At 43.5% G+C, this 15,809-nt stretch overlaps 1 protein-coding gene across 1 annotated transcript in view; it reads left to right on the top strand.

The window, feature by feature from the left end:
* The window catches only part of DNAH11 (dynein axonemal heavy chain 11), a 3,435,931-nt gene that overhangs the window by 3,024,177 nt on the left and 395,945 nt on the right, over positions 1 to 15,809 (top strand). The window contains exon 74 of the mRNA XM_086939827.1: positions 1,807 to 1,934. Coding sequence (XP_086795953.1) covers positions 1,807 to 1,934 — 128 coding nt within the window. The remainder of the gene's footprint in view (positions 1 to 1,806; positions 1,935 to 15,809) is intronic.

The following is a 15,809-nucleotide window of genomic DNA, read 5'->3' as shown; positions in this document are numbered from 1 at the left end:
ACCAGGGCTTGCCAAATCATTCTCTTAAAATGAGCAGGACTCAGTTAGATCTTCGGAACTGTCGAGCACGTATTAAAAACATTTTTAAAGAAAGATAAACAAAATAACCAGCAGCTGCGACCCATAGCTTACTTGGCCAAATCACCCCTCTACCAGTCGAGGGCTAGCCAACCGTTACCTTAAAACACTGGGAGGAAAAAAGCATAGCTTGAGATGCTATCATATTTCACACATATTGACCGGTGGCTATGGATACATCCTGGTATCCGAGGTCACACAGCAATTTTAAGCCCATTCCTCCCAACTGTATCCCGTACACAAAATTTGTTTTTCACACTCTACTTGGAAATAAGTGGCTTCTGGTCAGCAATTAAATCCCCAAAAAGTCACTAGTCTGAAGTGTGCATCATTTTCATGAAAATAAAGCAAAATATATGCCACTATAGTCACCTTTGCAATAATTGTTGATTGGTGAGTCTGGAACTGCAGGGAGCAGGGATCAACCAGATTCCCTTCACAACATAGTCAACTGAAGAGTAACATAGCTCATCCTATTTGGGGAAATTGGGGTTTTTGTGGTAGTTATTCTTTTTCAGTAGTGGACGAGACCAAAGATTGGCTAGAGGTATTAAAAACAACAGAGGAATGAAGTGGTGAATGAAGCGGATAATGGCAGTCGGCGACAAGATTCTTGAAGAAAAAACACCTCAACCATTCATAGAACAAATCGTGATCAGTCTATCTGACATACTTCCCATAGTTGCAGAAAAATACGTGCTGTGACATGATCTATCAGCGGCTCAAGCAGAGACGGGAGTCCAAACAAATGGAAAAATGTATTTTATTTTAGTAGGAATTTGAGATCAGGTAAGTTTAATAAAAACAATAGTGGATTTCTACAAGAGAAAAAAAAATACCACACCTTTAAGGAAAATGTAATTTTCATATATTGAAACACAACTTAGTCACATCTATTTTTCAGACAAATATTTATTTGAACAAAACATATAAACTACTGTTCAGTGACGTATGTAGCAGACTGAATTTAGACCAGCCCTTATGTTGCAAGAACAATTGGACCAAACACCAGCATTTCTGATATTAACTAAATCAGCTTACATGGAAGGAAACACTAATATTGTGAATAATAGGATTATATTTGTATTAATAAAGCAAAAAAAATGTATCTGAATTAGTCATTGTTTACAATTGACCATAATCCAATTTTCAACCTAAAATTGTGAATAAATCTACATATCTTGGAAAAATATAGTAATTGATAGAACACACCGCTCTAAACCTCAAAGATTAATTGGTTCTTATATAGTATCCCGAATGGGCCAAACATTAATCTTTTTTGTGGATGCAGTGTATAATTCCACTTTTTACTGTGTGGAATGGGGAGGATCCTTGGCACCCTACACCATGCCTCCTAAAAGTTGGGTTTAGGGCCATGTTAATATTGTGCACCATCTCAAGTAGCTCACAATTAGTGCAATTCCCAAACACTATTTGCTACTATTCCCATGTTGATACATGTTGCAGGCAGAAGAGCAAAAGTAATCACTTGTTTGTATTAGTAATACACCTTTGCAAAAGAGAGAAAACCCCTCAGGCATTCTGTGGGGGAGAAATGTGTGCCCACACATTTGGTATTCAAGAAAACCGGGAATAATTGTCTATCACACCTTCTACATGGAGTCGCATTAAGCAATTGTAAAACTTTCAGACAATACATATTATGGTAGTAGTATAAAGTATGTAATTTGTAGTTTTTAAATAAATGAAATCACTCTATCTTCCTAGGCAAGCGACTTGGTTTCACAATTGAATCTGGAAAATTCCATAATATATCTCTTGGGCAAGGTCAAGAAGTAGTTGCAGAAGAGGCTCTACAAAAAGCTGCGAAGGAAGGTCACTGGGTAATTCTTCAAGTGAGTATTTTTTAAATGCAGAGAATGCTAAATATTTGTCTGAGTGCAATGCATAACTTGTTACTTACACTTCAATTTAATTTTATTCTTCGACCACATCATTGTTTTCAAAACGATTTGACAACATTGTATTATATATTAGAGCTTCATCATATTTGGGCAAAAATACTCCCATGTATCTTTTATAAGGATTTTATAATTTACTGATGCTTACATATATTCTAATCCCCAAATGGAGACAGGTTGTCATATTGTGAATGTCTTGTAATCACACCTTCTAAAAGGCTGGCAGCCCTCAATATAGATGAATTCCATAACCTAGCTTCCCATGTAGACGTAAATCCATTGCTATCTGGTCTTGTTCCTTATCAATGAAAGGGAGTATAAATTTAAGTGGCCAAAGGTGAAAAAGACTTACTGTGCCACTATGTAATATGAAGGCTCAAGGGATAGGTCTTTATTTTAGGTAAAGCCCAAGAACTTCTGCTGCCAACCAAGAAGCAGCTATATCTGTCACTGGAGTTTAAGGGGAAATGGATTCCTCTGGATGTTAGCAATGTCATAAGTATTCTAAGGCAGATATCCAATAGAAGTGACAATCAATCGGCTTGTGAAACCCCATAATCCACTGAATTTGTTCGGAAAAGTAACCTCCCAATCCTACCCATTCTGTTAAGCATGATTCAAACCTGAGAAGGGTCAGCGTACCAAGTCATTCCTTCCAGGTTGAAACGTAAAATTCATAGTGGTGAAGGTGGAAGTTAAGTCCAAAAGATTGTGACGTTATGTTATGTTATGTTATGTTATAGGCTGATTTGTATCGCGCACTGTTAGTCGAGACTATCCTGGCGCATAGAGGAAACAATGGGAGCGTACAACAGTAGTCTAGAAAGCTTGTTTAAACAGATGTGTTTTAAGTAGTTTTTTAAAAATGGCCAGATCCGTTGTATGCCGTAATTGGTTTGGCAGGCTGTTCCACATAATGGCTGCTCTGACCGCCAAGGATTTGCCCCCGAGGCGAGTTTTCCGAAACCTAGGGACAACCAGGTTTCTAAGTGCAGCCGAGCGTAATTGTCGCGGTGGCTGGTAGAGTTTAAACCTGGCCCTCAAGTAGGCTGGACAGGGTCCATGGAGAGCTTTGTGAGTCAGGACTAAGGCCTTATAACATACTCTTTGGGTCACCGGAAGCCAATGATGTTCGCATAGTTGTTTGCGAACACTTAGTCTCCTAGGGATGTCAAAAAGGAGCCTAACCGCCGCATTTTGTACCACCTGCAGTTTCCCTAAAAGAAACGCTGGGGAACCAACATACAAAGCATTGGCATAAGCCAATCGCGAAAGTATGAGAGCCCTGGCCACAGCCTCTTTAGCTGCTCTAGGGAGGAGAGGGAAGAATTTCCTTAGGGTTGTAAGGGTGCCAAAACACGTTCCCGCTAATCTTTTGATCTGTTCTCGGAAGCACATATCAGCCCCAAACTAAATCCCTAAGTTCTTGGCTATCCCACAGTCACCAGTTGGACAAGGAGAACTTGTGGGCCATAATGATTCTTTAAAGGCTGTCGGGAATTGTCTGTAAAGAAGTATTTTGGATTTCTCCTCATTACATTTCAGGCTGGCCTGGGCCAGCCAGGCAAATACAGACGACAGACAGTGCTGAGCTTTCCCAGTCTGTAGATCGTTACCTTTCCAGGTAAAGAAAAGTTGGGTGTCATCGGCGTAGGCCATGATTTTGGCACCCAAACTTTCTGCCAGGAAGATCAGGGAAGTCATATATATATTAAAGAGCAGGGGGCTAAGTGTTGAGCCCTGAGGGACCCCAGTTTCCACTTTGTTGTCAGATGAGTGGAATGGACTTACTTGTTGGAAGCGATCTTTAAGAAAAGATTCCACCCATCTTAATGCTGTGTCTGCGATGCCGATGTCCGACAACCTGGAGAGAAACTGGAGATGGGGCACCGTATCGAACGCGGCAGAGAGGTCCAATAAAATCAGAGCCGCTCTGCTGCCCCCATCTAGGCATTCTTTGATGGCCTCCGAGACCTCAACAAGCACCGTCTCGGTGCTAAAAGATGATCTAAACCCAGATTGAGCCGGGTGCAGGGGCCCTGATGCAATCTTCTACATTAGCAGCATCCAAGATGAGATTGATTTCAGCCACCAAAACTCCTATGATGTTGTATTGTAGACAGAAATCTAATGGGCTACTATCCAGCACTGTATCTTCTCCCTAAAGTCTTGCAGCTGGTTGTGCCATGCCTACTTATCCATGAGCCTAACTTATGCCTATGTGTGTTCTACTTTGGTGGAATGCATAAGGTCAAGATATGGAATGAATAAATGATTGTGGGAGTCAAATAATGAGAATGGCAATCAAGAAGGTTGTGTCCTAAGGTATAAACAGTAAAGGATTTCCTAAATTGTCAAAGTTTATTTTTGTGTTGGTTACGTCAGAAATATGTGAATTTATTCAGCACAAAAAAAGAAAGCCACAATGTACACATTAGACAGGTATTATTTCACAGCACACACATATTCAATCACATCCCTTTTACACAGAACTAGATTTTAGGCCCAACACACAACTTCAATAAATGAACTTGGGTTCAACTCCTGGTTGCTTTGACACAGAGCAAACAGGATTAACTTAAGAACAAGTATGTCTTACATTTAGTAATACAAAGGCAATTAAAAAGTCAAAACATATTTAAAAAAATCCCACAACCAATTTTTGAAAGGAAAGAATAATTTAGTAAGAAAACTGTCAAAATCTGAAAAGGGAATTGCAGATATGAATGTTTTAAGTTTTTGAGCAAAAAGCACAAAGAAAGAGTAAAGTGCCAATCAGAAGTGACTGTTTCCAGTTTACTATGCCTAGGCACAATTTCACGTCGACGGCTATGGAGTTGAGGTCGGATACTCCAAGCAGGTCATTCTGATCAAAGATTTTACCTTCAGACTCCGTCTCTGAAATGGAAGTTGTAATCTGCAACTGGGCCTGTATCCACTGAAGTCTTCTGAAAGCCGGATAGCCATTGGAAGCGGTCTTGCCGAAGACTTTGGTTTTTACACAAAAAGCTCTGAGAGGAGAGAATTCAAACTTCTTGGGCACCAAAGACCTCTCCAGAGATAGATATTTGTTGTGCCTTTACCCAGACATGATTTCTACTTTTGGACTAGTGATTGGGGGTGGGAAATTTGCATAATTTCTGTACAATTATGCATAATTACACTAAATGTAAGTCAGTCTCTTTATTTTGAGTGAAAAATGTAAGCTGTCTTCAGTTTTTGATGCAAGGTCGCATCTTCCAATTAAAAAAGTGCGACAAACACAAGTGCTGTGAACAAAAGCCTTTCACTTTTTGGTTGGGATCGTTGTTCCTTGCTGTGAACAGTAGTGTAAATATACAACATGGAGTAATGGCATAATTTCAAGAAATTTATGTAACAAGTGTAGGTGAATACTCAGAATGCTCCTGCAGAGCAAGCTTGAAGGCTGTATCTAATGAATGACTCTCAAAGTTAGACATCTTTACTGCAAGGCCCCTCTAATGCTGTGTTTTGGCAGATGAAGCCATTTGAATTGTCCAAATTAGTTTTGTATTTGATGTGCACTTCGTTGTTCATTAGTGCTACGCTATGTGAATTTTGTATTACAAAAGTGCATGCATGACTGTTTAAATGTCAGTAGTCTAAGACTAAGCAGTATGAATGATCTGATTTTGCTACCGGAAGCAAAGGATTATTCATTGGTGAAATGCAAGGGTCAGTAACACATTGATATTCTAGTTCTAGTTGTGTAAGAATTTTCTCTAACTGGGCATTTAGCTTCATGTCTAATTGGGTATTGTGGTTGCACTTGCGAGCTGGACCTTATAAGTATAATGTGATATTTTGAGTCTTTATCCTAGCATACATAATTGCGGTAAAATGCCGGGGCCTGTGCAAGGGCCCAATCCATGGCACACGCTTGTTTGGCAACTTCAGGAACAAGGGCAGAGACAGATGGTATAATTATATCTTTCCCTTGTGGGCCTTTCCTAACAGTCTCAGGTGGCCAATCTACTTAGAATGTCAGAATTGTCGGTCGACTTTTCAGCGAAAATGACTTTAATAGTATGTGGTATGTCACCCTCTATTTGGATATCCAAATCATCCAGTCGGTCGAGAGGCCTAACCTGCTGATCTGATGTTTCAATTTGAATAAATTCATTAGTTGCTCTTGCAACCACAAACTCTTGAAGATTCTGGCAAACTATTGTGACCACTGCTGCGCTGCTTAACAGTGTTAGTTTCCATGTCTTGTTCTGAAGTAATGTCCTCAATATGTGTGGCATATTTAGTGGGATACATGCCACTTTTTTCTTTTTGAATTGGGCTTTTTTTGTGGAAGTTTATCTTCCTTTTTTATGATGATGTTAGATGAGCGTTGTGAGTCCTTTCTCGGTTCCACATACTCTTCATGCCTGTGCTCCAGATGTCCCCATCTATCCGAGCATGTGTCTGGTAATTCTTGTAGGGAATGAGAAGGATGAGTATCAGTATACTGATACCTATTGGGCTATTTAATTGAATCACTGTAACATAGATTATATCGCTTTTCAGTGGGCTCCGGTTGTAGAGAACCACCCTGCGTTTTTGTTTTTATATTGTTTTTCTATTTGTCCCAGCATTTTTAGAAGACTTAGGTGCCTGTTTGGTGTTATCATTGTCAGAAATTCTCTTAAGCTGTGGCTTGTTTGATCTGGCTCCTAACTTATTTCAACCTACAGATGTATAGATTTCAGCAATAATCTTTGCTATCTCGTACTCTTGGTCTGCAGCGGGAACCTGTCTGAGGTGCTGGTGTGCTGCCAATGCTGTTGCCCCCCTTTTATGTTACCTAAAATAATTGAGGCAATTGTCGCATAATTGCCTATTAATGTAATCCCAAAATCCAGAGGTGGGACAGGCATGTATTCATTTTGAATTTGTTTTAGCGCCTCAGGCAAAACAGCGATAGATGGTGTACCATGTGTCATGGTATATATTGCAGCAAAGACTGTGCCCCAGTTGACAAATTCATCCACTGGGGGAACCACCCCTAATGTTAAGAACATTGTGAGAATCCTGTGTTCGTTTTGGGGTCACGTTGATTCAAGTTGGCTTGTTTTTTGTGCAATCCAGAACACAATTTCCTCCCATCTGGCAGAACCTTTACCCATAATTGCATCGATAGTTACTGGGATAAGTACAGGCATGGCTAAATGTGGCTCCACAGTTTGAGCTGACATTGCTGGAGTTGCAGTTAATTGTTATCATAACAAACCATGTTAAATGTTGACATTCTAAGTAGACCTGTGTAAAGAACATGAAAGGATTATAACATTTAATTGTATTAATATTGAAAATGGCGTGTGGCTGCCTAGTACTGGCCAGGTCACTCTCTCACAGCTGAGGGGATGTGGTAAGGCACCTTGGGACCAATTTTGTTGTTCCTGAAATGTTAATGGCATGTCTAAATCTTTGTATGCCCTATATTGATCAGGTATTGCAGCTGGAGTGTATGAATGAAACGTTTGTGTATTGGGATTTCCTGAAGAAAAAGAGCCCTATGAATAGTTTTATATGCTTCATGGGTTTCAACTACAAAGATAACATCTCCCCCTGTAAGAGGTAGCCCTTGTTATTGTAAAAATTGTTATTACAGCTTGTCTGCAATTAATAGGAATAATTGATGCTTGCCCCATATTTAATGGATGGAATTCAAAGAAATGAAAAGGAAAGGAAAATACTATAGTAGGGTGATACTTTTGAATGGTTTAAACGTGAATAACCTACACACATAAATAGGGGTTTTCTATTTAGCTGAGGAGGTTGATCCCTAACACCACTGAAGTTTCCTTATAAGGTGAATAGGGTCTATGGGCACACCAAGAACTACTCAAGAGACCCATTAAAAAAGTACCCGACCTAGAATGCTGGTAGTGCCATGTCATACAGTTCCTACAAATTAAGTAAGACTGTGTATCTGGACATAGTATCTGTCAGAATATGGGGACTAGATCCACACATATCATCAGAGTACATGGCATAACTCCTAGCTAGCTCACAGTGCCCCATATGAACCCCTAACCTGACCAACCAATCAATCAATCAGACATTTGTAGAGCATACTATTCACCCACGAGGGTCTCAAGGCGCTAAGGGGAAGGGGGGGTGATTTGCTACTGCTCAAACAGCCAGGTCTTGAGAAGTCTCCTGAAGGTCAGCAGGTCCTGGGTCTGGCGAAGGTGGATGGGGAGGGTGTTCCATGTCTTGGCGGCGAGGTAGGAGAAAGATCTGCCGCCAGTGGTCGTTCAGTGGATGCGTTGAACGGTGGTAGGGGCGAGGTCACCGGAGCGAAACGGGTGGTTGGGGGTATAGGTGAGTCGTTTATTGAGGTATGCTGATCCGGCTTCATGGAGTGCTTTGTGCGCGTGGGTGAGGAGCTTGAAGGTGATCCTCTTCTTGACGGAGAGCCAGTGCAGGTCCCTCAGGTGGGCAGTGATGTGCCTGTGGCAGGGGATGTTGAGGATGAGGTGTGTGCGGGCGTTCTGTATGCGTTTAAGTCTTTTCTGGAGTTTGGCCGTGATTCCCACGTAGATGGCGTTGCCATAGTCCAGCCTGCTGGTGACGAGGGACTGGGTGACCGACTTTCTGGTTCCGATGGGGATCCATCTGTAGATCTTGCGAAGCATGCAGAGGGTGTTGAAGCAGGAGGAGGAGACTGCGTTGACTTGCTGGGTCATTGACAGTACTGAGTCCAGGATGAACCCCAGGTTGCGTGCGTGGTCGACGGGTGTTAGTGCAGCTCCCAGCAAGGCTGGTCACCCCAGGAGTCGTCCCAGTCGGGGGGTGGGGGGGGGGGGGGGTGGAGCCCAGGATGAGGACCTCTGTCTTGTCCGAGTTCAGTTTCAGGCGACTCTTCCTTATCCATACGGCAACGGCCTTCATTCATTCATGGAAGTTGGTTTGGCGGTGGCAGGGTTGTTGGTGAGGGAGAGGATCAGCAGGGTGTTGTCGATGGCGTATGAGATGATCTTGAGGTCATGTGATCGGACGATGTTGGTGAGTGGTGTCATGTAGATGTTGAAAAGGGTTGGGCTGAGGGATGATACTTGGGGTACGCTGCAGTTGATCTTGGTGGCTTTGGATCGAAATGGAGGGAGGCGGACTCTTTGTGTTCTGTCAGTGAGGAAGGAGGTGATCCAGTCCAGGGCTTTGTCACAGATTTCTGCGTTGTGGAGGTGTGTGCTTAGGGTGTGGTGGCAGACGGTGTTGAAGGCGGCCGAGATGTCTAGGAGGATGAGGGCCGTAGTTTTGCTGTTGTCCAGCAGGGTCCTGATGTCGTCGATGGCGGTGATGAGGGCGGTTTCGGTGCTGTGCTTGCTGCGGAATCCAGATTGGGTTGAGTCCAGGGTGTTGTTCTCTTCAAGGAAGCAGGTCAATTGTCTGTTGATGATCTTCTTGATGACTTTCTCTGGGAACGGGAGCAGGGAGATGGGCCAGAAGTTCTTGAGGTCCTTTGGATCTGCCTTGGGTTTCTTGACTAGGGCGTTGAGCTCGGCGTGTTTCCAGCTCTCTGGGAAGGTGGCGGTCTCGAAAGAGCTGTTAAAGATCTTCCGGAGTTGGGGTGTGATGATGGAGCTCGCTTTGTTGAAGTTGTAGTAAGGGCAGGGATCTGACGGTGAGTCGGAGTGGATGGCGTTCATGGTTTTGATTGTGTCTTCGTCGTTGACGTGGTTCCAGGAGAGCAGGAGGTTGGTGTGGCTGGAGGGCGGTGGGACTGAGGTGTCCCTGGCTGTCGGAGGGGTCTGAGGGTGTTGGCGCAGTCGTTGATCCACTGCCTGAGGTTTCGGGCGGCTATGTCGGTGTCGGTGTGGTCGGTTGGTGGGTCTCAGGCAAAGGTGGTGATTAGCTGGTCTTCAGTGACCTTGTTCCAGCTGCGGTGGGGGATTTGTTGCGGCTGGTTGTGCATGGTGTTTTTCTTGAAGGAGAAGTGGATGCAGCGGTGGTCGGTGCAGTGGAGTTCGGTGGTGTGGCTGAAGGTGAGGTGGTTGTTGGCGGCGATGTTGGGGTCGAGCATGTGTCCGGCAGAGTGTGTAGGTGTCGTGACGAGGTGTTTGAGTCTGAGGTTTACGAGGTTGACGAGCAGGGTGGTGGAGTTGTTGTCATTGGCGTTCTCAATTTGGAAGTTCAGGTCTCTGAGAAGGATGTAGTCTGTGGAGGCCAAGGTGTGCGAGCTGACGATGTCGGTGATGGAGTTCTGAACTGTGGCCGGAGTCCGGGGGGGTCTGTAGACGAGGGTTCCTCTGAGGGTGATGTTGGGATCAATGTGGATCTGGAAGTGCAGATGTTCAGCTGAGCTGGGGGTGTCTTCGGTGCTGGTCGATATTCTGAGGGTGTTTCTGTGGACGATGGCGATTCCTCCTCCTGGTCTGAGGGTGCAGTCCTTGCGGGTGGAATTGTGGCCATCCAGGATGGCTATGGCAACATCGGGTGCCGATAATGTGTTCATTCAGGTCTTCGTCAGGAAGGCAACGTCCGAGGAGGTCAAAGAGTTTGACGGCGTGCCTGTGGACTGAGCGGGTATTGAGTAGTATGCATATGAGGTGGTTGTGGCCTGCCCTGGAGGAGGGGCCGGTCGTGATGGTGTACGCTGGCTGGTGAAGCTGCAGTTTCGGCAGGTCAAGGGTCCGTAGGTGCTCTTCGGGTATCCTGGAAACAGGTAGGTGAACAGCCGGCATTGAGTGCGTGGAGGAGGTTGGCGTTGTAGCGGTGACGGGTGTCGGGGCGTTCGCGCGGGCCAGGGGGTCTGGCGCTGGGCGTGGTCCCGGTGCGGAACCGTGCGGATGGGTGCAGTTGGGCAAGCCTTAGGCCACCATTAAGAAGGGGAGGTAGGAGGGAGGAGCAGCTGTAAGATGGGTGGGAGGGCGAATGGTCGAGCGGGGTGATGCGGGCCGCAGGGGGATGCAGCCCCACAGGGGGATGCAGTGGCTGAAAAAAAAAAAAGGAAAAAAATGAGTATAGCGGGGAGAGGGAACCAGGGGGCTTCAGGGAAACACAAGTAAATGCCAACCCAATGCAATACCAAAAGAAATACCACCACAATACAATACCAACAAAGGCAGCACAGTGGCCCAGAGATGCGGGCATTGTTACAGCGAAAAGTGGTGAAAAAACGAGAGCGGCCACAGGAGGCTCGAACTCGCAGTGTGTGGAGGCCACAGGCACAGACGGTGGAGCTAGCTATGCTGCGTGGGGAGCGACCTGACTGAGCACAGGGTCAAGGGTCGCTTTCCTCACACCCAACGGCCGCCATTAAGAAGGGGAGGTGGGACCATGGTGCCATATGGTATCTGCAACCTCATGACATGACCACTAATTCCCCAAGGAAATCGGGGAAACAGATCTATCCCTTCAGTGTTACTCAGGCTTGCCCAAGGGAGACACAAGAAAGATACAAAATGACTTTTCAAACATTTATTGAAACAATTGTATTCTTATGTAATAAGCGTTAACTGCAATTATTAGTAGGATGAAAGAAAGCATTGTAAGCAGAATTACAAGAGTGGTGAACAAGATAAAGTTCAAACAATATAACATTACTGTTTGATTATGTGATTATGTAGTTATGTTTATACTTAGGCCCCCAGCTTATGCTACCTACCCTAGTGAGAGCATAGTGGGGGTACCCTCTGTCAGAATATTGGGGGACCCAATCCCCATACCTGTTCATGATGTATCAGGAAGCCAGTCTGGTGTAGATCAGCCTATCATTCTTTGCAGGATGAAGCTTAGAGCAAGCAGGGATGTATCTCAGTCACAGTGCACAGCGTTCCAGGATAACCCCAGCAGAAGGTCTCCTCCGCAGAATTTGGCTCAGAGGTAGTTTATATAATAAAAGCACTGTTCCAATCGCACTATGTCAGAGGTGCAGCACTAATGAGGTGGTTTGTCTTGAGACTCAGGGCTATTTCCAGCCGGACAACCAAATGCGAGGGGATTGCATTCAATGCCTTGGACAGAGTGTATGGGCAACATGATAAAATGGCTACTAAGAAATGTGCTGCATGCAGAATAATTTCTAAGTGTGATACTGTGTAAGTGCAAGGCATGTATAAAGTCACCACTAGAAAAAGATGTCAAGTTAAACGTGTAGTTTGAAACTGAGACTTGTATGCGGGCCCAGTTGAATTTTACAACAATGGCAGTCCAAACATTCTAAATCCCATATTTCCAGACTTTCTGGAGCAGTTCCTTTTGGTCATTTTAAGGACAACCAGGATCAAGGGGACCGCAGTTAGGTGCCATCACTCACTCCAGCAGAGGCCACCAGTGTGATCAGTGCTGGTCCAGTTGTACCTGCTCACTTACAGAAAAGGCTTCTTTTAGCTTACTGTGTCCCTGTAGCCACACCGGAGGTCAACCAGCTGACCTTGAGGTCCCCTTCTCATTCCTGGGAACACTTTAGAAGTTAAGAGTTGGGGAGAGGAGTTGGCCTAACGGCTAGGGCGGTCATCCTCGAGTCTGGGGAACTGGTTTCCAATATCGGCAACGATGCTGACAATCCTATGATTCTGGGCAAATCACTTAATCTCCCCATGCCTAACAAAAAATTAATGTGTCATCTTGTAACACAACTGGTGCTATGTAAAGTGCTCTGATACCCAATACCTTTGGGTCAAGTTCGCGCTATATAAAACTCCCGTAAAACTCCCGTAAGAGGAGTAAACTACATCACACCAAGGTCTTCCTGCCAAAAAGCCTAAGCCATTGTTTTTGCTTTGGGGTCAGTTTTCACACCTCATTAAGGAGAAGAACTGACTGGCCCAGCTGCAGATTATTGCTAATTATCCTACTGCAGGTTTAGGAAGACAGTGTCTTACTTTTTAAATGTTTCTTTTCCTAAAGATTTATCAAAAACACAACCTCACTAGTAAAAAAGATTTTTAATAAGTAATACAAATAGTGGGTGAGTCATTCTGGTGGTTTGTCCTTAACCAAATATAGCATAATTATTATTTTATATAAACTACTTCCCATTTACAGTAAAGCTGCAGGATGACACTAACACTAATTTCCTGCTTGCACCACTTTTAAATACTAGACACTCAGTCTTGTAGGCTACAAGGCCTACTTAGGAGTGACTTAATTTATGATTTAAAAGTAGGATTCATTCCTGAAGAAATGAGTATTTTCCCAGGTTTCCTTGTAGATTTAAAAGCTGTAGGAGTCAGCATATACATCTGGGCCGGAAGCCATGTTTTCCTTGTCTGTCTATTGGATGACACACCGTAGGCTGCAGTTCACTGGTGACATTTAACTTTCCATGGCATTGGTGTATTTCCTACCACACATACCATGGCCTTAATTAAAAGTAAAATATGCTGTTTGAGGATTATCCAATTTGACCATATTGTAGAGATCAGAGCACATACACTAGAGTCTACACAGCAGTACCTCAGTGTGCAAAGTTCAAAGACTAGTAATAGAAGTTAGCAAAAAATGGGGGTGATCATGTGAAAAGATGGATTTTCTCGCAAAGTTCTTGATGCTGAGTATGTCACTGCTGGCAGATGCAAAGGGCCTGCCTCTGGTGTCCACGTCTCTTTTTACCTATGGATCTCTTCAGCAGGGTTCACTCCTTACTGGACAGATGATTCTCTCACACATACTGGCTTTTGAGGACATCCAGGCAATCCTTACATACCGGTTGAGGTACCTGGTGGAAATGGAACGCAGTAGTCCTTCAGTCTTCTTTAACTGGGAGGTCAGGCCTAATTCTTCTTTCTTCCAAGTCGAAGAATGTTCAGATTAGATGATTATGAGGTACCTGTCATTATTAATGTCCTAGCTAGTCATCGGAGATTTCCCAGGCCCAATCCTGGTAGAATTTTCCCAAAAACTTAACACTCTTTTTCAGGAATTCCTCTTTATCCTCACTGTTAACCTACCAGAGGTGACACTTTCAGATGACAAAAGTATAACTCTCCTTCCAGATCCTACTCTGAGGAGGTGAAGAACTATACCATCTTCTTGATTTGGGAACAACTTACCCCCATCCTTTCAACAGAGGTTAGTGTCTGAGAGACCCCTCTGGATGAACTGTTTATTTCACATGGGCCTCCTTTTACATTTCCATTTGAATAGGGAGGATGTTACTCAGATTATTTGTGATGCCATTTGATCTGTCGCCTTCCAAAAGTCCCATCAGAGTGTTTTTTTGTCTTCATACGTTAATGCATTGCTTCCTAGCAGCATAATGCATCATGACTAATTGGAATGCTAATTACGGCCATTGGGAGAATTATAGGCTCGGCATGACTGGCTAATTCTGATTAGCATTCAAGCTGCACAAATTGTACTCTTTGAAACAGAATTCCCACTACATATATCAAACATTTGTTTCACCAGTGATCTAGGCTCTTGATAAATTAGTGAAAAGACCTTTATGCATGTGTCTACCGTTTTCCCAGTAAATATTGTTAAAAAAGACTTTTATTCACAGTTAGTCTCTCTCATAGGAAAATTCACTTCACTGTGGAGGTATAGTTGTTTTATATTTACCATGTCCCACGTTTTTTTTCACCAAATTCCAAACCCAGAGGGCTTTGAGGGCACACTCAGGTGCCACATTGCACAATCTTAATTACTGAAATAACCTAAATCAAAAACATGGGGGCACCACTCAAAAAGATGTCCTTTCTTGCACTAGAATTAGGGTATACACACATCACTTCCGAATTCCTCCACTCATTGGAATTCTTCACCCTAAGACTTCCCTTTTAGTCAAGTAATCTCAGTCTGAGGTTTCTGAAAAGATCATTGGATTCGTTTACAAAGTGTTGTTGGAATACCCCCACACATTCAGTTGTTCCCAAAGAATATTCTAGTGTACTCTTTCTAGAAATGGATAAGACAATTAAACTCCTCTTTTAGATATGTCTTGTCAATGAAGTATTCACAGAAGCATTCTGATAGGTCGAAAACTTTGCCTTACATCTCATTTGGTTCATCGATATTGTATTTTTTATCTTTTATTGCATTCTTCAGAGTAACTGAAGTAGACTAATTTGCTTCTACCACCGTTTAAAAATTTTGAGGAGTAATGAATTCACTTTCAGTTGCAAAAAATTGATTGTGTTGAGTCAACTCACATGAACAGTAGTCACAACACCGACAACTATTGCCTTGGGTACTATTTCAATGCCGGTGATCTGAAACAACGTGCCCCGCAGACATTGATCTTTAAAAGCTAAAAAAGTGAGATTGTGAGTCCTTTGAGATTCCGGACGTTCAAACATGCTCTTTTCTCAAAAGATGGAATGGCCAATTCGCTCCAGCATACAATTAAATAACAAGCAAGATACAGCAGCTGAGTATTCTACACGCTGTAGACTCGATAAGACATATTGGGCCAGATGTAGGAAGCCTAATTCCGGTCAGTAACGGCCGAAATGACCGAATTTTCAGCCGTTACTGACCGAAATTAAGCTTTTCAGATGTTGGTGGCCAAATTGTAGGATTCTGTAATTTACAGAATCGGTAACTTAAGGAATCGGTAAATTACTGAATTCTTAACATACAGATTCGGTAAATTACCGAATCCTTAATGAAGAGAGCACTCAAGTGAGTGCTTTTTACATTTAAGGATTCGTTATTTACCACCAACTATTAGTTGGTGGTAAATTCCGAAACCCTTTCAAAAAGCAATTTTTAGCTTTCTATTCAGTGCCATGTGGCAGACATACATGCCCTAAGGGCATGTATGTCTGCCACATGTGCACCCATGCACTATACAGGGTTGCAACAGGGTGTCAATGTGACACCCTTCCACCCTTGTAGGTCTACCCC

The sequence above is a fragment of the Lissotriton vulgaris genome, chromosome 10, assembly GCF_964263255.1.
Source record: "Lissotriton vulgaris chromosome 10, aLisVul1.2, whole genome shotgun sequence".
NCBI classification, from domain to species: domain Eukaryota; kingdom Metazoa; phylum Chordata; class Amphibia; order Caudata; family Salamandridae; genus Lissotriton; species Lissotriton vulgaris.
The sequence above is the reverse complement of the archived record's forward strand: the minus strand, read 5'-3'. Positions and strand labels throughout refer to the sequence as shown.